Source organism: Cryptomeria japonica, chromosome 3 (assembly GCF_030272615.1).
Source record: "Cryptomeria japonica chromosome 3, Sugi_1.0, whole genome shotgun sequence".
Taxonomy (NCBI): Eukaryota; Viridiplantae; Streptophyta; class Pinopsida; order Cupressales; family Cupressaceae; genus Cryptomeria; species Cryptomeria japonica.
Genome location: NC_081407.1, coordinates 543,883,780 through 543,911,595, shown reverse-complemented (window position 1 = coordinate 543,911,595; position 27,816 = coordinate 543,883,780). Strand labels below are relative to the sequence as shown.

Sequence of the window (27,816 nt, the reverse complement as noted above, 5' to 3'; positions counted from 1 at the left end):
GAGAGCTAACTCTAAAAAAGCAAAATAAGGAAATTCGCCTAGGCAAAAATCGAGATTTGAAGTATCAATGCGATCCTCCCCAAGCGAACACCTTCCTTAGTAACTTCGCCAACTTTAGGGGTCTTCAACGTGATGATGGCAAATTCGCTTCACTTCAAACCAAATGCGCACTCTCCTTGGATGGAATTTCGCACTTCTCCTTGTCTTCCAAATCGCATATGAAAGGATGATAAAATGATGATTTAAAAATGAGATATCACATCTCCTTTATATAGGCGCTCACCCTCTAATTGCACATAGGCCGACTTGGAAATAAGTCAAATAATAACAAAATAACTTCGCTCTGGTCCCTGACTTGTAAGGAAGGCAACATAACTAATATTTCGCTCTGGTCCCTGACTGAGGGACAGGAGCGAATTTGCATTTGTAAGCTCAATCACACTTTGCCAATGTTTAAAAATATCTTCAACGGACTCGTCATGCTCCCTTTCATTCATCTTTAGGATGGAATTCATTTCAATTTGGTGAGAAATCCTCCTTAGTAAGAAATCGCTCTGGTCCCTGGCTGGGGGACAGGAGCGCCTAGGACAACATAGGCCTCACTTGGCGTTTTACAATCTTCAAATTATCTTCAACGGGTTCGTTAGGCCTCCTTTGCTTGCCTCAAAGTTAAAACTTACTTGATCTTTGCCCAAATCTTGCCTTATAAGGAGATTCGCTCTGGTCCCTAAGAGAGGGACAGGAGCTACCACTAAAATTCGCCCTGGTCCCTGGGAGAGGGACAGGAGCGATTTTGCTTCTATGGTCCATTTTCCTCATGATGACATTTTCAAGTTATATTCAACTGATAAGATGTATCTCTTCTGTTCTCCCCAAATCGCGAAATCGTTCAAATCTTGCAAGGACAAGGCAATGTTGGATTTTAAGCTTCGGTCCTTCAGTGAAGGACAGGAGCGATTTTTGTCCCTGAGGGCAAATGTTCAACTTTTGTTGCAAATGACTAAGTCCTGGCGTTCCATCACGTTTATTCCATCTTTCATTATGCCCTTAACGCTTTAGTTTGATCAAAAGGAGGTCAAAATGGCCCAGGCAAGACATTTCGCCTTGGTCCCTGACTGAGGGACAGGAGCGATTTGACCTCACACTCCAAAAATTTGCCATTTTCGAATCTCAAAATCTTCAAAGCTTCCAATTTACGTTCAACTGTATCTCCTGGCGACCCTGCACAAGACAAATGAAACAAATTAATAACCAGGATGCATAAAATATCATTTTCGCCCTGGTCCCTGGCTGAGGGACAGGAGCGAACTTGCTTCCACAGGCCAAAATATCAAGTTTTTAGGACCTCAGTCACTTCACAAGGCAAAATTAGGTTATTTCCAAGGCCTGGGGTCAATTATCAAAATTTCCAAAATTTGGCCAAAATCACTCAAACAAAATTTCAAAATTCCATCATCAACACTTAGGCAAAAATTCGGACTTGCATTCAAAATCCGACTGAACCTAGACAAACTCTCAACCTCTAACGAATTCACCTTATTTCAAAATTGCATCCTACGAGAGGAAGCTTAACAATCTTCAAAATTGGATTGGATTCTGGCCTAAAATCATCAAAACGGAAACCCTAAGGCTTGACCCTAATCCAGACGACTCAAAAACCCTAAAAGCAGAGAGAGAAACAGGCAAAACCGAGCAAAAAGAGAGGGGGTCCCCATTTTAATGGGGCAATGTGTGAGATGGTTACAACAGGTTCCCATTTGCATCATCTTGAAAATCTGTAATGTTATGCTGCCGGATTGGTGACAGAACTTGAGGCTTCGAAGCGCATCTCCCTAGTGCTACTCGGTTTCGTACTTGAAATACAGTACCTAGCTGTGCCTTGTATTCTTCTATCGTTTTCAGAGCTTTGCCATAGACATCTTGGTGTTGCAACGATTCTGGACTTGCTGGTTTTGCCTGTGGCTGAAACACATTTTTGCTCACATCTCTCTGCTGGAGTGTCTGATAGTTATGGGTATTATTCCTATCTTCCTTCCCAGCACTGGCAAATAAGTTTGTAAGTTTTTAGCACATTTGTTTGAGTATTGATTTAATTATGCAAAATCGAAATTCCTAGTCTAGGCATGGGTTTTTTGGGTTGCATTGGGATGTGTGCAAAATAAAAAAAGGGCTGTTTGGGGTGTGGCTGTGATTGGTTGTCATTGTATTGGATGTACGGTGGGATTGGGCTTGATTTGAATCAATTCGGGTAAAAATTGAGTGAGTTATGAGTATTTTCATGTTTTCATGGGCTGCTGGAACTGTACTTTCAGCCTGCAGAGCAGTGTAACAGAAAATTACAGTATTGTGTAGAAATCTGCAGTTAATCTTCTCATCTCATCTCCATATTGTAAGGTTGTTTCAGTAGTACTGAGCATCCCATTCTATCTGTTTTTATTTGTAATTTCCACTGCATAAGTGGAAGAGGCTGGCTTGTCGCCTTCTCAGTTTTGTAATTCAGTTTTCTTTGATAAATAGTCCTCCCGCTGAAATATGCAGTAGAGTGATGGTTTAATGTAATGTCCTCCCGCTGAATAAGTGGTCGAGTGATAAGTTCAATGTTTTGGTCCTCCCGCTGAAATATGCGGTAGAGTGATTGTTAATGTAATGTCCTCCCGCTGAAATACGCGGTAGAGTGATTGAACTTCTATTTCTTGTAATCTTTCCCTTGGTCGGTTCACCGCCAAGAAGTTTAGTTTCTATCCTGTTGGATAAGCAGAAGGGGATGGCTTGTCGCCCATGCAGTTGTAATGTTCAATTTGTTTATTGATGCTGATGATCCCTGGAACACCGTATGCTCTCACCCTCCCAGTCTGGGCTCTCGGTGAACAAAAGGTGGAAGGGTTCCCTTTTAGTTGTTTTGCTTATTACTCTAACCTTAATGGGTTAATTGTTGTGGATAAATTGCTATTGGCCTGAAAAAAAATAAAAAAAATTAGTGGGATATTACAAGACTCCCACGTGCCTGGCTGATGGTGTATGGCCAGCCCAAGGAAATGTACGACCTACTTATTTGATGCCAACTACTGCTGATTGGAGCGACTAAGTCTGAAAGCCCTTTCCTAATTGTAAAATTTGCAAATAATTGAAAATAAGAAACTCTGATGAAGCACAGTAAGACTCTAGGATGAAGTCCTCTCAGTTTGCAATAATCCAGTTGATCTTTCATAGCCTCAAAATCACAGATCCATGAAGAATGAACGTTCTTCAATAGCAAACCCTCTGAAAACCTTGTCTCAGAAAATCCACAAAGCAAAATCAAGCAATGTCAAATAATCAATAATAGAGTTTGAATTGCCTTCATTTTCCTTATAACCACCAAATGGCGCGATTTTTAAGAAGTATGCCCAAATGCATTTTATTTAATTAACTTTGCATAGTTTAATAATCAACTTGGGCACTCAAATTCACTTAAGTGATTTAATAAAAATCACTTTATAATATTAAGTGGCTTTTAATTTAATAAGTCACTTCATTACTTTTTAATAACCATATAAGTTAATTAAATAACCTAACCACTAAAATATTAATATCTACTTCATTATTCAGTCTTTTGACGTGCCGTTTGAAGTTGGAGTCAACACTGAATAACCCCCATGTGTCCAGTTGCCTTGACTAAAAATAGCACAACTGCCAGATTGACTTACTATAAATAGTAAGTCCCTCAACTAAGTCCACACATTGGCTGCTAGGGCTCTGGAACTGAACCCAAGACTGAACTAAAGAAGTGGAACTACCCCTGAGACTCTCTATCCAAAATGTTAGCCTACGAGAGTCCAAAATAATAGGTTAACCCATTAGTCACTGAAACTGACTAGAGTGGGGACATTACAGTGTGTCTTGTGCCAAAGGGCATCCATAATGAAGAGGTGTGACCTCTCCCTCACATTGAGGGATATAAAGGAAAGGAGTCAAAGGCATCCAATGACTGGATCATCGATCAGATCAGATCAGAACTATTATTAAGTTACAGGAATTGGCCCCCTCCTAGTAGGGGACATTACATAGGTCCATCATCATACATCTTCAAAGCCTCCTCCTTAGTCTTGTAAACTATGGAATTGTATACTGGAATATCAAATGCCTCTGAAATAGCCTCCTTTGTAAGATAGCTAATACTCTGCCATCAGGAGCTACCACTTTGTCTTTCCTCAGGATCATAATGCTTAGCACATTCCACTATCAACTCAGTACACTATATTGTAGGAGGGAAACCGGCAGCTTGCTGTAATGTCCCCAACTCGGATATGGTCTAATTTAACCATAATCAACCTATTTTCAAAATACTAATGACTTAAACTAACTTGTTTAAGAGTCAAGTCTATCTTACACGAGTCAAATCCGTGATATTCGATCTTCTTTAGTCTATCAAGTACTTGCTAACTTACCATATTAAACAATCAATCTTATTCTGATTCATTTATAAATCATTTACGTATTTATTATTATTATTTGTATGAATTATTATGTAATATTATTGAGTAATTTCTAAAGTATTATGTTAACCATAATTATTATATTAATATCTATTATAATCAATATCTATATTTACAATCATTATGTTATTCCTTATTCTGATTGAATATATATATATATATATATATATATATATATATATATATATATATATATATATATATATATATATATATATATATAAACAAATGAATTAAATAATATTACTAATTATTTATGGATTTGCTAGTATCCTTTTATATAATCTACTAATACTATTACCATTTAAAACAATCCTAATTGGTAATATGTTTAGGGGCTGGTATTGGCAGACAGATCTGATGCATATCAGATCTGGTCTGCCACTGTCATGATACTCATATCCTTATTAAATATATTGCACTCTATGTTAATATTTTCCTTAATATTAAATTTTGCATAGAAACATTATCGGACTTCATAAAGTAGAAATACATATTAAGCACATCCCATGAATGCCACCAAGAACAAGATGTTACTGCCTGTAACTTAATAACAGTTCTGATCTGAACTGATCGATCCTACTGGATATTAATATCTCATATGTCATCTGTCTCCCCCTTGAATCATTTATATTCATCCTTTTAAATGCCTTATGGACAGAATAGTTGTATCTCTTCTTGGGAATGGACATACCCTTCTCTTAATCGTGTCTCTTCATGAACAACTGTTGTTATCCTAATCGCTGCCTTTTGTTAATTGTTGCCTTAACATAAGCCTCTCTCTTTTTATTATTAATCCCCCTCCTTAAATAGACATTGCACCTTTAATAGGTCACGATAAGAGGCATGGTGAAGACATTCCCTTTCTCATAACTCTTGCTAATAATTAATCATGATTAGTATTTAATTTTGACCCCACCAATCATTACTAATGCAGTTTGTGTCCTCTCTTAGGATCGTGATTATGTTAGGATATCCGTAGCTTGTTCTATATGATTTTATTGATGAATGATGGCCACAATTATAGCTACAATCTCATCTTTCTTATATATTGTAATCCATATTCAATTCGTTCTTCCCTCCTAATTGTTCTCTTATGATAGTCTTGGCTCTATCAATCTGCAATAAATTTGACGAACACCTTCCTTATCGGTCCTTCATATGCTGTGATACTATCGGGTGTTTATTTGCTAATGTGTATACGATTCCGAGGTTATGGATGCCACACCAGAACTTCCTCCCGATCGCTGTCTTACTATATTTAACATCTTAATCTCTTGTCATTTACACAGCGTTGCTTTCAATTGTGATCGATTGTCTATTCATAATATTATTAATTTAATATTACTAATAAATAAATTATGTTTCATGTAAATAGTAAATAATAATAAGAATAAAATAATAAATTAATAAATAAATAATAATATTACTAATAAACATAATATGTAAATTTTATTTATAATATTATTAATTTAATAATTAATATTTATTTTATTAGGATATATATAAAGATCAAGGAGGGGACATGACACTTGCACAACTCCATTCCATATCATCTTCTTAGCCATCTTCAAAGGATTGTTCTTATACATTCGCCGCTTTGAACTTCTCCATGTTTATGTGTCCTAAGATGGTATCTCCAACCTTCTTCCATCGTGAGATGATCCTTGACATCGGAAGTACTCCCTTGGCATCATTCTTGATTTGAGTTTGTCTTGACATCTCTCCGGTCCTAGCACCCAACATCTATCCCTGAAAGAAGGAATTTTTGTTTTACTATTACGAATAGATCATAAGTTAACCTCAAAATGCTTGAGTGAAGTGCAAGACGTTAATGATAAGAAAATGATATTTCAAAACCTTGCATTCTAGATTCATATCGAATAACCCATAGAGAGATTGCATAAAAATCTAGGTTGCCGGTTCGGGTTCAAGTTCGGGTTCGAAGGACCAATTCGCCGATACGGCAAAATTTTGAAAGGGGTTTGGGTTCGTTAGTACAAAAACATGTAATATATATATATATATTATATACAGTCTATAAGCATGAATTAAAATCAGAATGTCACATACTATCATATAAACAACAAAAACACCATAAAGTATAAACGTGTAATCATAGCATCATATACTTCAAGTTCAATATCAAAATATTAAAATGATAATATCAAGTTCAAGTATCATTGTTTGAAAATTCAACTTGCAACAATTGGAACTTTGTACTAAGTTTAATACAAATTGTTTAAATCATCTAATCTTCTTCTTCTTCGATGACATTAGTTGATTCACCAAGGTCCAATACTGCCAAGGCCAATGGGGTCAGCTGCACCAATAACATTCTCGCTGTCCAAGTCCTCCAATGAAGCAACTACAAGCTGACAAGTGGAAGCATCCAAGTCCGTATGCTCTGCATTCGTATACCGCATCTTTGAATCCCCTTCTTTGTATTCATTTTGCTTGTGTGAAAGGAGACGCATGTTGGAATGCACGTATACTAAGTTCTCCGCTCTTTTTGATTGAAACCTATTGCGCTTTACTGAGTGGATGAAAGAATATGTGCTCCAATTTCTTTCTGATGCAGATGAACTAGCAACCTAGGAAGACAAGGCAAAGTAAACAATTAAAACTAAATTATTAAAGTCTTAAAGTTATAGAATTTCTAGCAACCTATGAAGACAAAGTAAATTAAAATTATTAAATAAAACTTACTTGTGATATAATTTTGATTGGTAGGGGCTACAACAATTGGAATTGTTGGCCATGGAGGTACCACCAACTATGGGCATCCTTCCTAAATCGATAACGAAGAGCGTCAATACTTAAACCTCTTGCATTCACAAACTCTATGAACTCATCTGAAATCAAATCTCACAAATCATCATCAGGAAAGAGTCTCTAGAATGCTGCCTTGTACCCATCTGACACTCCTAAATCTCTATATGGTGGAAGCCTTCCCGGCATATCAAGAAATTGGTTGCTATAATATTTTGGTATCAATGCGTAGGCAAGAAGATGTAGAGGAGTGATCATCTTGTTCCATCGTTCTAAAACAATTGCTTGCAATTTTTTGAAGAAGGTCTCCTGAGGGTCTTTCTCTTTCTCAGTTATGATTTTCTTCATCTTCTCAAGCATTGAGTCAATGCCATCATAAACCTCTCCTATGCAAGGCCTATCCATGATAGTGTAGAGAAGCAAGTCCATAATGGGCTCGGTGAAGCGAAGGAGATACTCCACATTTTCCCACCATAACTCATTCAATATCCTTACCCTAATTTTTGCTGCCCTCTCACTATTGCTTTGCTTCCATATAGTCCAATTATTGTTGATCACCATATTGCAAAGTGCCCCTTTCACTTTTACAAGTCTTCTCAAGACGATTAAGTTAGATGCAAAACAGGTTTTAGCAACCTGTAATAGAAATTAAAGCAAAAACATACAATTAAATAGAGAAAAACATGTAAAAAGAATACACATTACACAATCAAGTTATGAAAATCAGAAATCTTAAATTACTAATTTTAATTTTTTTTAATTAAATTACCACTTCATGTTCAAGTTCCTTTACCTTCAATAGCTCCAAATTTGAGAATAATCTGAAAATTCCTTGAGACATGTGGTGTTTCGTGATGAAGATCTGGATGTCCTCAACCTCTGCATACACATCTTTGATCCAATCAATTTTATTCCCAATCTTTTTTAGCACAAGATTGAGCGAATGGACCGCACAAGGTGTCCAAAAGATATGCTGATATCGCTCTTCAACCAACAAACCAACAACTCTACAATTTTTTGCGGTGTCCGTTATGACTTGAACAACGTTTCTAGGTCCCACTGACTCAATGGCAGCAATAAGAATATCAGCAATAAATTGCCCATTTTTACTTGCCCTTCACAATCAACGGATTTCAAAAACATTGCTCCTTAAGGGGACACCGCTATGACATTGATCAAGGGACGGTTTCTTGAATCTTTCCACCCATCTGAAACAATGGATACCCCTATCTCAATCCATGAATCCCTTATGGGCTTCAATGCATCATCAACCCCCTTGACCTCTCTTTCCAACAAGGTGTTGCGTATCTTCTCATATCGGGGGCCCTTATACCCTTTCGGAGCTTCATTGACACTTTTTAGCATCTTCTTCCAGTATGGGGAGCGAGCAACACAAAAAGGCCCATTTGCATATATACATCTTGCTACATCTTGGTCGGCAATGTCCCGACTCTCATTTTGAAATGAAGTTTCCAAAGATCCCTTTCTTTTGCATGGAATGGGTGCTTGAGTTTCAATGTCAGGTTCAGTTGCAATAGTAAAAAGGGGGTGGTCTTCTATCACAATGTTTGAAGATGGGGGCAGCATTCCCTTCGATTTTTTTTTAATGGGCTTGTTTTGTCTGTGTTCTTCTCTCTCTTCTGCCTCTTCATGCTCCATGATATATTTTAATACTGTCTCATTTGGTATAGGAGCATTTTTTTTCCAGGGCATTTCTTGACTCCTCTACTAGGTATTCCACACAAATGGCCCGCCACCCTAAAATATGAACTATTCCTTTCTTTATCACAACCCCAACATTTCCAACGTAATCCCCCACCTCCTGGAAGGGGTCTTATGATATCAACATACTTCCACAAAGGAGAATCAGAATTTGGTTGTTCATTACTGGCATTGCCTGTGGTGGAAGAGGTAGATGCCATTGTATTCCTATGGAAAGAAATTTATACACATTCAATATAAAAACAAGAGAATGGAAAGAAAAATAGGTAGATCTTTTAGTTTTGGACAATTATGAATCAAAGAGAAAAAAAATAAAGAAATTAAACAAAAACAAAATAAAATGAAAAAACTCTTACCTCTTTCACCCAACAGAAGCTTGCAAAGGAGTAGGAATGAAGTACAAACACTTGATCAAGCTTCACAATCGATCTTCCAACTCCCTCTTGCTCAACCAAACTTTTGTTCAATCACCTATTTGCTCCAACTCAAGAGAAAACAATCTATTTGCACACCAAATGAGACATAAAACCCAACATAAGTTCTTATAAAAGCACTTTTTAGGGTTTTGGATGTCAAAAAATTATTAAATTTGCAAAAACAAAAGTGCTTTTTGGCAGAATTTTCCACTTGGTTCGCCCATGGTCAGCCCAGGTTCGAACCAAGCCCTGTCTGTGGTCACAGACCCTATCCAGACCCACAGGCGAACCGGCCCCGGACCAGCAAACCGGACATCCTAGAAAAAAGTTAGTCTTCAATGGAAAATCATGCAATGAAGCAATAAAATCATTTAGAGTTTTACAATATCACTCATAATTTCCAATCCTTGAAGAAAGGAAATCCTTCACATCCTTGTCAAAGCTCTTGTTTTTCACCTTTTGTATTGAATTTTCCAGAAAATTTGAACTTTAAAGCACTCTGATTTTACCTCTAACAAGTTGGAATTTCTAAAAAATGATGCTTCAAATCTGGAAATGCACTAATTGGTAAAGGGGGATTTGCACAGGGTTGTATGTAGTTTGCTTGTATTTCTGCTGGAAATCACCTCTCCTTTGTTCCAGATTTGATTTTCTTTCACAAATTCATTCTTCTTCTTTGTTCAACACTTGTCTATAAATTTGATTTTCATGCACTAATTCGCTGTAGGTCTGATTTTTTCACAAATTCATTCTTATCTGCTGTAGAATTCACTCCTTATTTACTCTTAAATCTGCACCTTAATCCGCTTTTGAATCTGCACCTTTAATTTGTTGACTTCTGCTCTACTCTTAATTCACTCCTTGAATATGCTTTGAAATTTGAATGCACTTTGGATTCATGTGAAAGTGATTTTTGACCTTGCTTTTATATGGGCGTAACATAGCAATCACACCTCCTTGTTTGGGTCGGCTTGGTAAGGAATTAATTTTGTTTGTCACATTCATATTGCCTTCTAACCCAAGTCGGCCCTCTTGGTGATGTACTTTTACATTTTAAAATAAACTCGGAGGGAATTTTATTGTTTTACCCAAGTCGGCCTCCTCTCTTGATTGCACATTTGATTTGAAGGGTTATTAATGCAAGGTTGAGTACTCATCTTTTCCTTGGCGGGATTTCACATTGCTCATGCATTGTTGAGTGGATTTCTCATGTGTCATGCATTGCAGAGTGGAAAAGCAATGTATGCATGCATTCAATAGCGGAAACTCACTCTTCCTTGCATTTTGTGGCGAAAGTCCAACATACTCTTGCATTCTTGATCAGAAATTAGCCACATGCATGTATTTTTGGGCAGGAATTGAGGGTATCCTTGGAAATGCAAGGTTGTCATGCATAAGATTCTCAAAATGCATGGCAGAGATTTAGGTTGTACACGTATTTTTCAAAGGAAATTCAACCTTATTGTTGCAATTCCTTGCAGAAGTTAGCTTTGTCTATGTATTCTTGGCTGGATATTCCACTTGTGCATGCATTTTCAAATGAAATTCAATTCCTAACTTTGCATTGTTAGGCAGATTTTGACCTTATGCACACATTTTCTGCTGCAATTTCATTCATCAACATCAAATTTCAAGTTTTGTCATAACTTGTCCAAATCAGGGATTCATGATATTGTTCTCTCCCACACAAGTCTCTCTTCAACATTTCATTCCTAGACCCACTTATGGACTTACTAAATCAAAATCCTTCTCATTCTAAGGCAGGAGATTAAAATTATTGCCAAACCTAAGCAAAACTAAACAATACCTACGACAACACAACCAAGGAAAGCGAAAATGAAGGGGTCCCCATTTGGAGTGGGGTGATGTGTGATAAGGTCACAACAAATAGGATGGTAAAATATGTGCTTTCTTTGTTGGCAAGGGTATGACTTGCAGCGTAATTTCAGATACCAACATGAACATGATTTTCTTTATTCAGTTCTATATTCATGAGTGTTATTGGTCCTTACAAACAAGCCCTCCTCCTTGGTCATAGCATCGAAGAGACATGCTGGCCTACCTGTTAGATCTTCATCTTTAAAGTGTTCCTTAAGGTGCAAAGTGCCTACCTTTGTTGGATTCACAATCCTCTCATTGCCATCTTTTCTTGTGTTATTTGAATATGAGTTGGCTGGTTTCTCGTAGATCTGTAATCTTCCCTTTTTCATGACCTTGAAATGAATATGATGACTTATTTTGATTATTTAATTATATTTCAAGGTCACGAAAAATGGGACATTACAAGATCATTTACTCTTTAAAATTTTAAAACAATATTTACATAATTTGTTTTCTGATAGAGTTGAGTAATCACATCATCAATTCTGAATGACCTTGGCCAAGCAAAGCAACCAATAAATTTTCATAAGCTGGTTGGAGTGAAGAGTTGACCATGAGATCAATGATAGATTCAGCTTCCATTCAACTTATGTAACAAGTCCAAATGCTTAAACCATCTTCAAGATGAATTAGGAAGGCTATAATGTTGGATTTTTAATTTATGTCATGCATCTTCAGGTAGAATGTTGTCTTCTTTCATTATTAAATTCTCACAACTCTAGATACTCTTATTGCTTTTTAGCTATTACTAGATAAAATTAAATATTGCGTGTCATTCTTTATTTTTCTTTGCCTTTCGAATATCATTTGGAACTGATCTCTTAGTGTTGAGTACAATCATTTATCCTAGTGATTATTTTTATAATCAATGCAAATTGATATGATTTCATTGTTTCTTCTTATTTATAAAATAGGTACTACTGTAAGAATTGATATTACAATAGACTAGATAGAGAATCATTTCCTATTGTTGTCTATCCATGGTCCCACTTAAAATTAAAAGAAAATTTGTCCATTCTATAAGAATTGGTATCTGTGATGAGAGAGCTTTTGCATTATGGCACTCTTGTTCTAAATATTATTTGATTTTGTATCAAAATTCAATATCTTTTGATGGTTATTTGTAGGACTTTCTTTGATGTTTATAAATGTTTATGCTGATTGTAGGTTCTAGAACTATATAACCTTATATTTATGCATATCAAATCATATATTATGAGGAAATTGTCTTGCACCATTCGTATTTTAATTTGGAGTAAATATTTGAATGAATGGATGTAGCATTGGAGACATTGCTGAAGAACGTTTCTGGGAAGTATTGCATAGGAGACCAAGTAACTTTGGTAAGATCCTCATATTCTTACATGTTTGTAGACAATTATACAGTCTACAAGATAGTCAAATTTTCAGCATATTCTTATTCATTGTGTATCTGCAAACAACATTGCTAATGTTATTGATGATGAGAAATGAACTTGCAAACAATATAAAAGTAATGAATTTTTTTTTGGCTTATCAATTGGGCTTTTCAATTTTTACCAAATTATAAGTTTTGGTATGATCATCATTCTAGGATTGGCTAATGAATTTCAGCAAATTAGGTTGTAATATCCATAAAATATGTTTCTGGCCTTTCTGAGCCTGTTATTGTTTGTCCGCCATTCCTTGGGTTTATTAGTTCATTTGCTAGAACTATATAGATGTGGCCATGCAGATTCTGGGTGATGCTGACAGCACTGTTCACTAATCAAAAGGATAAATCTTGTGCTGTATTTTGCAGGGCTCAAACACACCTATATCTTTGGGATTTAACTTGTTTGGTCATTTCAAGATTATTTCCATTAGTAGTCATTGCTTTAATGATTTTCTAGATTTATATTGGTAATGATTAGATGGTAAAGGGATCCACTTTTTTTTTTCCTTGATCGGTAAATGCTTTATGATTTTATTAATGATAGTTATAGTAGATACAAAATCTCAAGTTTGGGCCAATCTTTGGCCATATAACAGTATATCCCCCCAAGACACCTTACAATGTTTGATTCAACAATATACGGACCCCAATTCGATTTACAAAAAATTATAGCTATCCTCTGAAATTATCTTCCTATACAGCCCTGCACTAAGGCTGCTTTCATACAAAATCTACAGTTTCTGTACATTGTCCAATTTGATACCAAAAAAATCAAGGTGGATAAAAGACCTATCTTCAGCAAAAGAAAATTAGGGACATCAATGTCCCGAGCAGCTATGCACAATCACACACCCACCAATTACCTAAGGCCGGAGCTGGTACCAACCTCCCTCGCATAAACCCGTTTGCCCTTGCTCTGCCGTGCACCGGAGTCCACCTCTACCCTCCTCCTTTTGACGTATTTTTATCCTCGCATCAGCCCATTTATACTAAGGGGATCTGCTAAGTACAAGCACTTTTAAACATTTGTTAGTAGTGGGAAAGGAATGGCAAATGTAATCCACTTATTATGATTTTAATTAATTAGCATCTTTACTTGTTGGAAATATTTTTGGAGCATACATAATAACCCTGCAGGCATTAGCTCTAAATGATATAATTTTTTTTGCAGTCACTCAAATTCTAACTCTTTTTAATCACTTAGATCTTGAGGTGGGCAAGGTGAGAGCATAGAAAGGTTAGAATGAGAACAGAGAAATTTTACAAGAAATTTATTGGAAGTTAACCAACCAATTTACAATCATTGTGGAAATGCAACAGCCACTGATAGAGTGCATGAGGAATCTGATCAAACCAAAATGTCTGATTGCATATGGATCCAATCAATGCTTGTAATTTTTTGGTCTAGGATTTTGGAGAGGAAATAATTTAATTAATTAAATTAAAAAATCTAATTTAATGTTTTTCAAGCAATTTGTGTATAATTAATTGTGTTTTTAAGTTGAATATTTTAGTTTTATAAAGTGACTTTACCTAGGCCAAAAAGTAAATTATTATAAATTCACTTTTAAGGAGTTAAAAGAATTATATATAAAAAAAAGTTATTTTATAATTTAAAGTCAAAAAGTTCCAAAGGGGGTTTTTTAAAGAAGGTTGAGGAGACTCATTAGGGAGATTTTGAGGATTGATCATTTCTCTTTTTGAGATTTGTGCGTATGGCCAAACTTCTACCAATGGGACAAAAACCCCAATGATTCAAGCCTAGGACACAAATCTTTGTCTGCAACAAAGTGGTTCTATCCAAGGATCAATTGTGAACTGAAGTTTTAGAATTTGCGGATGAAAACTGTTGGGTTTTGATGGAACAATTTCATACAAAAATTCAAAATTGACTTTATGCTAAAAGTGAGCTTTTGTTGAGAACACAGATATACTGAGAGGGGGGTGAATTAGTATAACAAACTTTTCTTTTTTTAACTTTATATTATAAGCACATAACATTATCTCAAAACATATTCATTACATACTAACATTCACATTAGATCTAACTATAATGAATGAAAAATAAATTGAATGAATGATTCAATAATCGGATAATGTATTCAACAATATACAAGCGTATATATAGAGATTACAAGACGACGTTCTAAGAACAAGTCGTTTAAAGTGAACTACTAAAAAGCTAAATGACCATTAAACAAGGAACTAAATATAGGTGACTAAAATATAATTAAATATTCTAATACCCTCCCTTAATGGTCACTCTATCTACTAACTACCCTACAGAAGACACTGCAAGTCTTTTGATCACAAATGAAAAGAACACTTTGTTGTGGTGGAGACCTTCCCTGGATCTGAAAAGTGTTAATGACCAAGATTACCAGAATCCATCCAACCTGACGTTGGGTCACCAAACTGAAACCTGAAACCATGATTTTGAGGAAAAATCGGCAAACCCTTTTGCAGAAGAGTACCAACTCCAAAACTGACTGCAAGATACCACGGTTGCAGATGTTCGCCCTGGCAGGTGCGACCCAAACTAATTGCAACAAAGCACGATTTTGAGGAAAAAACCGTCAAACCCTGAAATAGGAACCCTCGAAAAGAGAATTTACGATTTTGAGGAGAAAATCGAAAAACCAAGAAATCTGAGGTTACAAATCATCGTTTTTGTGGAAAAAAACGGTAAAACCTAGATAACTAAAATCTTACGCGAATATCGCGGATTACAGATGAGATAATTTTTAAGGGAAAATTATAAACCCTGCGAACAATTTTTGAGGAAAAAATCGTGAAAACCCTTCCATGATTTTTTGTGGAAAAAATCAGAAAACCGACAGACAATTTTTCAGGAAAAAATCGTGAAAACCTTGGGACCTGTAAGATGAGGTTTGGCCTAAATCAATCTGATCAAGGCAACGATATTCAGATATCGTGAACATGCACTGTTTCCAGGTGTTGTGGTAGCTGTTGAACTTCTGTCTGTGTTCCAACATGATGTTGGTCAAAGATGCCATCACAGAAACTGAGGTTGAACGTGGTCAACCTAGTGAAGGCACAAAGAATGAGACGGAAGACTCTGATTAAAAATCAAAATAGAAGCAGCTGCACAAAAAATCTGAAACCCTGGAGGAGAATTCTGGCACGAATTCTAAGGCGCGAATTTCGAGGTTTGGAAGAAACCCAGAAATTAAAATTTTTCCTGAAAATAATCAGAAAAAATAATAATTTGCAAAAAAAAAAAAATACCCATGATTTTTTTTGTAAAAAAAGTAGAAAAATATTGACGATTTTTTTTCCAAAAAAATGCAAAAAAAGAGGGCATAAACCCTAGGTCGGATGTACAACATAAACAGCACCCACGGAATTAGCAAAAATCATTGACTGTTTTTAAATGCCAAGGCAAATTCACTGGCACAAAATTTGAGGCACAGAAAACGAGGCAACTAGAAAAATATGAGATCAACCCAGAAAAGCTCTCGAAAAACCCACCAAGAATCTATAATCAAAATACAGATCTGACGGCTCAAAAATCGAGGCATGAAAAACAATGCACCCAAAAAAATATGACGATGACCCAGTTGAGGTCTCAAAAAACCCACCAAGAATATGCAAGCAAAATAAAATTTCGACTTGAACTAAAGGGTCAAAACCCTAGTCGAAAATTGCAGAAACCTTAGGAAAATTTTCAATCTACAAAAAAAACCTCTAGGTTGCAGGCTCGAAAATCTTTAGAACTCTAAAAAAAACATGAACTGCTGCCTAGCACAAAATTCACCCATGAACTAGAAACCCTTGAAACCTTCAAAAAACCTTCAAAAAAGCAAAATCGTTTTTTTATAAAAAACAATTAAAAAAATCTGGAAAATATTCCAGAAAGAAGGCCATGAGTTTTTATTAAAAAATTCGCCAAACTTTAAAGAATCCCATCAACCCGCCCTGATACCATGAAAAATAAATTGAATGAATGATTCAATAATCGGATAATGTATTCAACAATATACAAGCGTATATATAGAGATTACAAGACGACGTTCTAAATTAAGAACAAGTCGTTTAAAGTGAACTACTAAAAAGCTAAACGCTAAATAAAGCTTAAAAGCTAATTAACTAAAAAGAAAAAGCTAAATGCTAAATAAAGCTTAAAAGCTAATTAACTAAAAAGAAAAAGCTAAACGCTAAATAAAGCTTAAAAGCTCATTAACTAAAAAGCTAAATAACCATTAAACAAGGAACTAAATATAGGTGACTAAAATATAATTGAATATTCTAATAATGAACACAAATAGAACACGATATATTCGTGGAAACCCTTACAGGAGAAAACCACTGTAATGTCCCCTTCTCAGCAGTAGTCAATTTAGTTGGCCGTTAGCCTATTCTAGAGACTCGTAGGCTAGTGGGAAGCAGAAATTAGGGTTTCCTACTTCTAGGAGATGTCTCGGCGTTTTTGGTGGCTTGCATGTTGGAGTTTTATAGTTATGATTTTGGATTCCTTCTAGGTTTTCAAAAAGCTTCGCAATGATGGTACATGCATAGCAAGATAAGGAGTTTGGCAAACTTACTATTTTTAGTAAGTGGGGGAGAGGTTAGCTCATTTCTCTGGGTTTTCTGAGAGCTTCACGATGGTGTGACATGCAAATGAATCTGAAGACTTTTTTCGACTTACTATTTTTAGTAAGTTGGGACGGCTTCTCAGAATGTGGTTAAAATGCTTTTGGACACACTATTTTTAGCAGTGCTATTTTTGGCAGGGTTTCTGCAGCTCAGTGTAGTGGCTATATCTGGTAGGTTAGTTCTCTAAGTTTGATCTCCCATACTCTTGGAGCTTGTTTTGGCAAGTTTAATAGTTGATGGAAAATGGTGTTTTAAGTTGAATTATAACTGAAGGAAAAAATGGACGATTTATTAAAGGGATTGCTAAGCTATATTAAAAGGTCATTTTTATATCTTGGGCGATTCATGGTTGAGGAAAATATTTTTATAAGTGAGTTTTGTTAAGGCAAGATGGATGCCTTAGGAGGAAATAAGTTAATTTTATGATATAATTCACTTTATTACCTTGGACGCCATAATACACTTTATTGATATATTTTTTATAGTGTATTTGCCACCATGAGATGGGCGATTTTGGGAAAAGAGAAATGAAATGCAAATTACAAACTAAAAGTGAATTTGAATGTCATTGTTTAGTCCCACATTGAAGGGAAAAGGAGGTTCGAGTTGGGAGAAAGTTATAAATATGTGCCTTGGCCTTCATTTGAGACTATCCACGAATATTATAACGAAGTGTTGCCGAAATGCCGTTTGAATGCTTTGAGGAATGCTCACCTCCTAGATTGAATGCTTAGCTTCTCGCTTGAAAGATAGCGACTAGTTGAGATTGTGCGACTGTTCTTCACTCAAGAGAATAGATGGAATTCAGAGCGAAGTTTGTGATTGAAGTATTTTGATTTTGGTGTGATGTGTGTAAGTTCCCGCTTGTTGGTTTTCAGTGTGCTGTAGGTGTGTTTTGCTCGTAAGTCTCTGTGTGGTCATTTGCCGGTTCTAGGTATTGGCTCGTTATTTCTCTATGCTCTAGGCGATCATTCTTGTAAGTTTTTAGTGCTTATCTTGGAGTCATTAATTTTATAATGCAAATCGAATTTCTGCCCTAGCTGTACCATGCTGAAGCTACCTTGGGATGCGTGCAAAATAGTGTTGGGTCTTTTTGATGTGTTTTGTCAGTTCTAGCTTAATCGCCTATCTCCTGGCTTTCATTTGCATCTAATTTGGGGTCATTCCGTTGAGTGTGGGCAAAGTTGTGAGCATTTTTGTGAGTTTTGTAGTTGCTGGTCTGCATATTTTCAGCTTGCTATTTGCAAATCAGATTCTGAAGATTGATAGTGAGAAGTGTGTTTTTTGGAGTGGTTAGTCTTTGGTGGTTTTGGAGTGCATATCTTATCATTTGCAGCGATGGGCAGTGATGTTCTTATTCTGAAATCTCATGCTATCTATTGTAAAGTTGATTAGTAGTATTAACAACTATTTCTTTCTGGATCGTAACACATGACCCACTGAATAAGTGGAAGAGGTTGGCTTTGCCGCCTATCTTATCTTATTGTAATATTGTCCTCCCGCTGAATAAGTGGTTGAGTAGATTGTAATTTTTCATTTTCAGTCCTCCCATTGAACAAGTGGTCGAGTGATTGTTGCTTATTTCAGTTTCTTGGATTCTGTAATTGGCTGGTCATACTACCATATTGTTGTTGAATCTCTCTCACCCGTTAGATAAGCGGAAGGGGTTGGCTTGCTGCCCAGCATTGTAATTTCTAGTTGATTATTGAAGCTAACGATCCCCTTGTCACTGTATCCTCTCACCTTCCCACACTGGGCTCTTGGTGATCAAAAAGTGGAAGGGTTACTTTCAGCAGTGTTTTGATTATCATTTTCTAACCCTAACGGGTGCTTGTAATGTTTGTAACTGGAAATTTTTTGAAAAAAATCAAGGGGGATATCTCAACCATGGTAAAATAGCTCTCTTATATACAAAAAAATTCCCTTACAAATACATAGGTATCAACCCACTAGAGGCACCAACCCCTCATTTTGTTTGTGAGATTTTTTCCCACTAGAGGTACCAACCCCTCATTCTAATGTGTGAGCACTTGCCCACTAGAGGCACCAACCCCTCATTCAATTGAACTTCACAAGAGCTATAAGTCTCTTCTTCAAATCTGCTATAATTCTGATCACAAAGAGATCACAATTTCCTCCAAAATCTGCACCTAATCTCCTTAATCTGTTACAAATCTGACTACAATCACTTTCACAACCTGTTCTGTTCTGCTGCTCTATATCACCCTTAAATTTGCCACAAATCAGACTATAATCTCCTCATAAATATGTCATGAATTCTTCACTATACATCTGAGATTAATTCTACATTTAGTCTGCAGTCCATCTCCTTATCGCGGACTCCTGGTGCATAAGTTTTATGTTCTTGAACTATGCATCACCACTTTCTTAGACACACACAACCAACTCACTTCTCAAACTTCAATGTTTATCTTATATCCTTCCAAGAGGGATGATTCCCTAAGGGACATCTTTTTTCATGAACAAACATAACCCTCCACTCAATCACACCTCTTCTTTTAAATAAACATATCAATGAACAAAATGCACTTAACTATTATCTCATATATATGGATCAGACCAAATCACACCTTTCTGAATTAGCTAATTATGTTTTTTTAAATAAGCATTAACAAATCATTTCTTCCTTAATCACATTGCACCCTCTAAATGGTTTTGACCAAGTTGAATTTCTTTGTCTTAACGGAGGCAGCCATACTTTATTTTCTAAACAAATCATATCATTTTTTATTTTGCCTTTTAATATTAATTCATGTCTTCTTTAAGTGTTCACTGGCCATTATGGAATTAGTATAGTAAACAAATCATAATCAATTTGCACCTCTCTAATCTTTGTTTTATTCACTTTTGTCTTTTCCTTATTTTGTCCTATATGGGTTTGTCTTGTGCTGTCATTGTCTTATGTGGTGCACAAAAAAACTTTTTGATTGTTGCTCCTTAAATATACATGGAATCGCTGCCTTTTTAATGATTTACTTACCTTATATTATACACCCTTACTCGCTGCACATAATACTAGTTGTCCCTTAAATAAAGTGTAATCGCTGCTTTGTTAAGTGTTGCCTTTTGTGCCTTTGTCCTTTTATTCCAGCTGTCTTTTTTTTCTCATTCTAATTTTGTCTTATTTGTTTTTTTAACGAGTGTTTTGTCTTTTTGTATTTGCAGCCTTTTTAGGATAATAAATCGCTGTCTCTTTTCTTCTGATTTAAACCAATTGCCACTTGCTGCGTATGACTATGTTTAATTTTCTGTGTTATTAAGTGCTGACTTCTTGCTAAGACATTTTGTCTTATGTTCTAGTATTATTATTTTAATAATCTTCACTTTAAGAATATTCTTTTGGATATTATTTTAATTTATAATCTTCACTTTAGGAATATTGTTGTTTGCTTTAAAGCGCTGCTCACTATCTTGAGTATACAAATTTCTATCAATGTGATGAACCGAATTTAGTCTGCAGATATCCTTCATTTTGTCATGGTATAAACTCGGCCATAGTTTTTAAGAGTCCACTTCAAAAACTATCCCCATAAACTGATATATTATTCTCATCTTATGAATCTGCTTTGAATTGCCTTATAAAACTAATCCAAGTTACTTTAAATATATCACTCCAATTGCTTCAACACTCTTGGACTGATATCAGTGATGATGATAATCTTGTCAATACACTTTCAGCATGTTTTAACAATCTTGTCCATATTCGTTTGACATCAATTGTGAACTCAAAACAATATCAACTGAGTGCCCTTTGACATCAATGACAATATTTCCAACAGCTTTCCCCAATTTTGTATTTGTGCTAAATAAAATGAGGTAACTTTTTTGGGTTGGGAAAAAAGACTACAATTTGAAGTTTGTGCCGAGGAAAAACATATATCTCCAAATTTGATTCAGTTTGGAAAATTAAGATCTGTAAACAAATAATGAATTCGGTGTATGTTGAAGATCTAAACAGTTTAAAGGCAAATCAATTGTAATTCCCAAGCTTAACTAGGCCATGCTAGGTGGCCGTTTGAATGGGTGACCAAACAGGAACATGTAGATGACAATGGAGAAGAAAAAATGACCATTGTGCAGGTTAGATTTATTAAGAAGCTTGTGGGTCTTGTTGGTTACGTGATTTAGAAAGATGGTGATGTTAAGGACCAAAACCTTGGCGTTGTTTACCAAAATAGGGGCCACGTGAGTTAAAGAGGGTAAAAAATGCTTGAATAATGATGATTTGCCACCACCATTAATGCTAGAAGTCGAGATGATGAAATAGCACGAACTATTGAATGCCAATGACAAGTGTAGATATAAGGGTTTCCAAAGGTTGAAAATACAATGCAAATTCGTGGGTATTAAATCCTCATTGTTTGCCTCTAGAAAAGCTCATATTGTGGCCATTGTTTTGCATAGAGGGTTTTGGTGGGTTCCCTGTAAGTCAAATCTAAACATTGGGCCCTTATCTTTGCCACCATTTTACGATCATGATGTCCATCCATTCTTGATTCTATTTTACTTGTCAATTCTTGAAGCGTAGGAGGATTATAAATCTTGTTGATGAATCCTCTTTAATTGGCCAATGATCTCAGGTTCTTATTGAAAGAAGAAGCCCAATTCCTAGGGAAACTTGAGAAATCACTTGGAACAACCAACATAAGGTTCTCTAGAGGAGGCCAATCCAAGATTGCCATAATCTTCTGAGGATCAACACTAACTCCCTTAGAGCTGATCACATGTCCAGGGTAAAGTAGCTTGGTCATTCCAAATTCACACTTGGACTCCTTTGCGAACAAGGATTTTGACTCCAAAATGCTAAGCACTTCCTCCAAGTGCTTGAGATGGTCCTCCCATGACTTACTATAAATGAGGATGTCATCAAAGAAGATAAGCACAAACTTCCTCAATTGTATTTGGAATATCCTGTTCATATAGGTGTCATTAGTCAACCCAAAGGGCATGACTAGAAACTCAAATCGCCCAAAATGGCATCTGAAGGCCGTCTTCTCAATGTCTGACTCCCTCGTTCTGATTTGATGGTACCCTAAATTGAGATCAATATTGGAGAAGTAGACAGCCCCATGTAGCTCATCACTCCTGGGTATGGCATACTGTTTTTTAATGGTTTTCTGGTTTAGAGCTCGGTAATCTATGCACATGCGCATAGTCCCATCCTTCTTCTTGACTAGAACTACTGCAGAAGCAAAAGGGCTCTTGCTTGGGCGGATGTACCCCATATCCAAGAGTTCTTTGATGGCCTTCTCTATTTCGTCCTTTTGCTTCTTGGGATACCAATATGGAGTAGTGATGACTGGTTTGGCTCCTTCAAGTTCAATGATGTGCTCAGTCACTCTCTCAGGAGGTCGCCTAGGGGGTAGACTACCAAAAAATTTACTCCTCTTGGTGATCAATTCTTGAATATCTAGATGGAAATGCCTCTTTTCTTTTGTAGGATTGGGTGGCATGACCAAACATTCTGCTACCCATTCTACTTGACCATAACAAACCAGCTTTTCCATCCTCTTCAGAGACACAATACGAGGGCCTCCATTTGACATCCCTGTCAACGCTACTTTCTTCCCTTCTGATGTGATTTTCAACTCCATAGTTTGCAGATTTAGAGTGATCTCTCCAAGAGATTGCACCCATTGTATGCCGAGTACTACATCATCAGTGCCTCCAATGCTAACAACATAAAAGTCATCCTTGACCTTGTAATTTCCCAATTGCATAGACATATTGGAGACCATCCGGTTGCAAGAGATAGTAGAACCATTAGCTACCATTACTTTGAAATCTTCAACTTCATCGATTGTAAGGCCTTTCTTTGCAGCAAACCTCTCATCTATGAAGTTATCAATTGCTTCAATGTCAATAAGAGCAATGACTCGGTGCTCTCCAAGCACTCCATGAACTCTAAACGATTCATTCTTATGGAGACTAGAAAGTTGGGCAACTGCACCCCCATCCTCTTGGTTTTCTTCTGCCTCTTCTAGAACCTCTTCATACTCACTTTCCCCCATATTAGTCTTATGTTCTGAATTTTTAAATTATGATCCATCAATAGAATAAGCCTCCATGTGTTACGCATTGCCTTTTCCATAGCACTTATGACCCAGGGCCCATGGTTCCTTCCAGGTGTAACACAAATTCTTCCTTTGAAGCTCTTTTCGGAGCTCATCATCCATCTTAGAAGAAAACTTTTTGGTCTAATTTGAAAACTTCTTCTTGTCCTTTCTATAAGAAAAGGGCTTGGACTGAAATTTCGACTTTGGGGCAGCCAACTCCATACTTCTGGATTTTCTGATTGCTTCAGTCAAAGTTGGTGGATCAAACACCTTCACCCAACCTTTCAACGGTTCCTCTAGCCCTTCAGAAAAAAGGACTACAAGCCTTTTTTCGATGATGTTAGGCACCATCACAAGTTTCTGAAAATCAGTTATGTAGGCATCAAGTGAACCTTGTTGTTTTAACTGTGCAAGTTCACGAAACCTCACCTCAGGATACTTAGTGTCAAATCTTTCAATGAGTTTATTGGTAATCTCATTATAGGTGACAATGAGGTTATGGCCAAGAGTGACTTGACCGTGATACCACCATTCATGGGTGGCTCCATCTAGATGCAAAGTGGCAAACTTTATAGCATCTTCTTCAGGCATCGACCTCACGGACAAGGAATTGTCTAGCTTCTGAACCCACAATCTAGCAAAACATTTGTCACTTCCATCAAAGTGAGCTAAGTTGACTTTTCCAAGAGCTTGCTGATAGTCTCTTGGAAGAGGAGGGTGATTCTCATGTCTTCCACCTCTTCTTTTATTTTGACTTATATATTGATCTAAGGTGAGAATGTCCCGGATCTCGGATCTCCGTAGGAAGAGAAACATATTCCATGTAGCTATTTCTCACTTCATCAGCCATTGGTACTTCAACTTCAACCAGTGGTGCTTCCTTGGGTAGGAAGGTAGGTTGCAAAGATCTAGGAGCTGATCCTCCAAGTGTTACCACATTTGATCCTCCATTCCATCCATTAATACTTCCATTTCCGCCATTGGTATTGGAAGTGCTTTCTTCAGCTCCGTTGCTTGGTTGATTAGGAATCATATTTTGATTCTAACTAAGCTTGGCTAGCAATTGTGACATCATATCTAACATAGTTTCAAACTTTCTTTCCGCTCTGGCTTCAGAAGTCTCATTTGTGTCTACCCCCTTTTCGGCGATGTTTCCAACTGTTGCTTCTTTATTTCTGAGAACTTCTGAGAATGTCTCTTCAACCGGAACCAGTGGAATTTGAAATTGTTGTCTCTTCTACTCTCTATTGTAATATCTGATCACTATCACTCATGGAGAAGTTTATCAACAGAACTCACAAGCTGGTAGGAAAACCAACTTTGATACCACTAGAGTATCCCTTTAATTTTTTTCCGTTTTAAAACACAAGGATTTGCACCCGTTAACGTTAGCATAAGAAAATCCAACAAACTCAGCCACTTGTTCAGTGGGAGTATTAGATAGCAACTTGAAAAAACATACTGAAAATGAAAGGGAATACAACTTGGAGGTGTAACCAACCACTTCCACTTCTCAGTGTGCAATACAAAAAACTAAACTCGACCACTTATCCAGTGGGAGTTCTAATATCAAATGTTGGAAAGTAATGAAACAAGAAATTGGTTATGAACCAGCTACTTCCACTCGTTCAATGGGTAACTGTTGACGTGTCTGAAATCGCATTGCTGCAAACTCCATACGGCCAACACAGAATAGAATGTACTCGCTGAGTATCCTATCCTCTCTTGAGATAAGGAAATCCCTAATGCTATTTCTTCCGTTTGATCAAAGGGGACAACCTCAAGGTTTTGTTCGTCAGGTCTTGACTGCGGGATTACTCAGTGGTTTGATGTGTTTTTTGCTGGAAACACAAGGGGACTTATGGTAAAATAGGCAATTGCTGGATGAGTTCCCTAGAACTTTAATAGTCTCGCTTATCGGATGGTTTAAGTTGGATTAATACTGTCTTCATCAAGAATGCGGATTCTTCTTGATAAAAAAGGGGAAAAGGAGGGATAGAGAGATAGGTACAGAAAATCTAAATTACTTAACTAGATAGCAGATTCAGTAAACAGACAGACACCTCCAAATAACTAGATTAAGCATTACCAGCCATTTAAGCACAATACTTGCATCAATCCAATGCGATCTTCAAGGGAAAATTGAGTTTTCATGCTATCAAATACAACATCAGAACTTTTACATTCATTCAGTGAGCATTCAATAACCGAACTAAGCATATGAAAGGTTCAGATTAACCATACAGAAGGAAAGACAGTCAGCCATTCCCTAATGGTATGAACAGCGAGGATTCTATCAGATGTTTACTTTGAAAATGCTATATAAAGGAAGGAAACATAACTGAAAATTCTAAATTAATGAAGAAGGAGACCATGCACTCATAAGGAAACTTGAAACAGTCTTAACTTTACATTAAATCCTGTAAATTTCGCCAGAGCTTCAGCAACAATCCATGAACTTCTCACAAAATGAGGGAAAACCAGTCCCTTAAATAGGCTTCAAAAATGGATGAATGGCCAAGATTTAATCTAAACAAATGGCCCAGATTCATCCTTACAAAAGAGTACCCAAACCCATAAATGGAGGGTAAATATCAGCAACTACCCCAAAGGGAGTAATAACTACCCAAAAAGGTAATTAGAACCTATCCAAAATAATCAAAAAGGTGCATACACAAAGTTTTACATTTAGTTGACTTGGAAGTCAAACATGACCCTTTGGCCAAAAAGTGCGCTTTTCAAAATTAAAAAGGAAAAAACACTTTAGGAGAGCACTTTTTCTTTTTCAGCTTCACATCCCTTTTCTAGGAATTCATCCTCGTCGTGCAAATATTCTTGTCAAAGGTCCCGACTTGCTATACGTTCCTCACGAACATATTCCTGGAACCTGAGGCACAATTGGAATAGCAAACTGAATGGAGGCATAGGAGGATGACGAACTTTATACTGCATGCCTTCAAGGTATTGGTCTACGTGCTTCAAACCATCCTTCCAGCTGGAACGATTACGGTCGAAGAACAACATGTCTGATTGGAATTGACCAGCAAAACTCAAGTCCTTAGCGGAATAGGTGATCCTATCCGTCCCTAGTCTTTCCTCCCAGTCCGGCTGTATCACTTCATCAGACAGGTCATTTTGCCATCCCGAGACCATTGATCGAAGGATCGTTTTGCCGAGTTCTTGCATGGTTTTCAAAATTGCCTCGTATGCATCGTGTTCTTTATCAATGATTTCTCTTGTGGCATTCTTCATGGTGATAGTCCAGTACCATTCCTGAAGAGTGCTGATGTTATAAGGATCTAGGATGGTGGGCAATGTAGGAATCTGTGCATGGGTCCAGAAGAGAGCTCTCATGAGGGGAAGAGTAGTGGCAGCCACTTCATGCATTCTAAGGGATTCCCTCTTTACCTCTAATAGCCGGACCAGGGTGGTCTCTCGATGATGAACCATCTCTTTTACTTCTTCGAGGATTCGTTCTCCCCTCCCTTTGATGCCTTGTATCCATTCTCTGACGGCCCTTGCAGTATCCTGTACTTCTTCAAATTCTGTTGTGGTCCTCTGTGCCAAGGCCGTCGAGGGAATGTGGGATTCAGAAGCATTGTGCAATGGTCTCAGGAGCTAATCGATGTATCCCTCGGCCTGCTCGGCACGAGCTCGATACATGTCCTTTTCAGCTGTTATCTCTTCAAGTTGCCTGAGCATGTTCTGTACTGAATCCTTGAATTCCTCCTTTTCTTGTTCCTTAGTGGTTCGTCCGATGGGGACAGTCGTGATGCTATAATCTGCTAGTGTTATCTGATCTGCTGGCTTGTCTACAGGCGGGGTGGCAATGTGAAGAGTATGGTTCCTTTGCTCATCTTTGGTCATCCTGGAATATGCCTTGGGCTTTTTCTTCCCCTTGGCTCTAGCTTGATCTATACGTGAGAAGATGTCTTCCAAGTCAATGGGTGGCTTCGTGGCGGCCTTGCGCTGAGCTCGAGCAATTAACCATTCTTGAGGTACAGTCTAGGCTGATGCTATGGTTAAGTTTGCACTCTGTTCTTTGATGTTTTCAGCCAACTCATCACAAATTTGCAGCTGTTCCGTTACCGGAGGAGTGGAGGAGGTGTCAAGCTCTTTGCTTGCAGCAGAGTTTTCTCCCACTTCACTAAACAATTGTTTGGTGCCTTCGTGTGATGGTAGCTCTTCAGTCTTTTCGAGTTCACGGGTCTCCTCTGTCCTTTGGCCTCCTTCAACGGTAGAGTCATCTTTGGCAGTGTTATGGAGCAGCAGTTCATGGCGACTTTGTTGGGTGGGTTCATGTACTTTGATCCCCTGAATGGATGGAATCCCTCCTTCCTCAATTTGGTTACCCGGCTCGGCTGATTCAATGACTCTTAGCTCGGCGTCTAGCATGTCGGGTGTGGGAGGATCATCAACTCCAAATGCATCAATGTCACTCT

The 27,816-nt window shown here is 37.0% G+C and overlaps 1 protein-coding gene across 4 annotated transcripts in view; it reads left to right on the top strand.

The window, feature by feature from the left end:
• LOC131075092 (glutathione S-transferase zeta class) overlaps positions 1-27,816 on the top strand; it is a 287,162-nt gene that overhangs the window by 121,802 nt on the left and 137,544 nt on the right. For all 4 annotated transcript variants that reach the window (XM_059218439.1, XM_059218437.1, XM_059218436.1 and 1 more), the window contains one exon: positions 12,548-12,609. In XM_059218439.1, the coding sequence (XP_059074422.1) occupies positions 12,548-12,609 (62 nt within the window). The remainder of the gene's footprint in view (positions 1-12,547; positions 12,610-27,816) is intronic.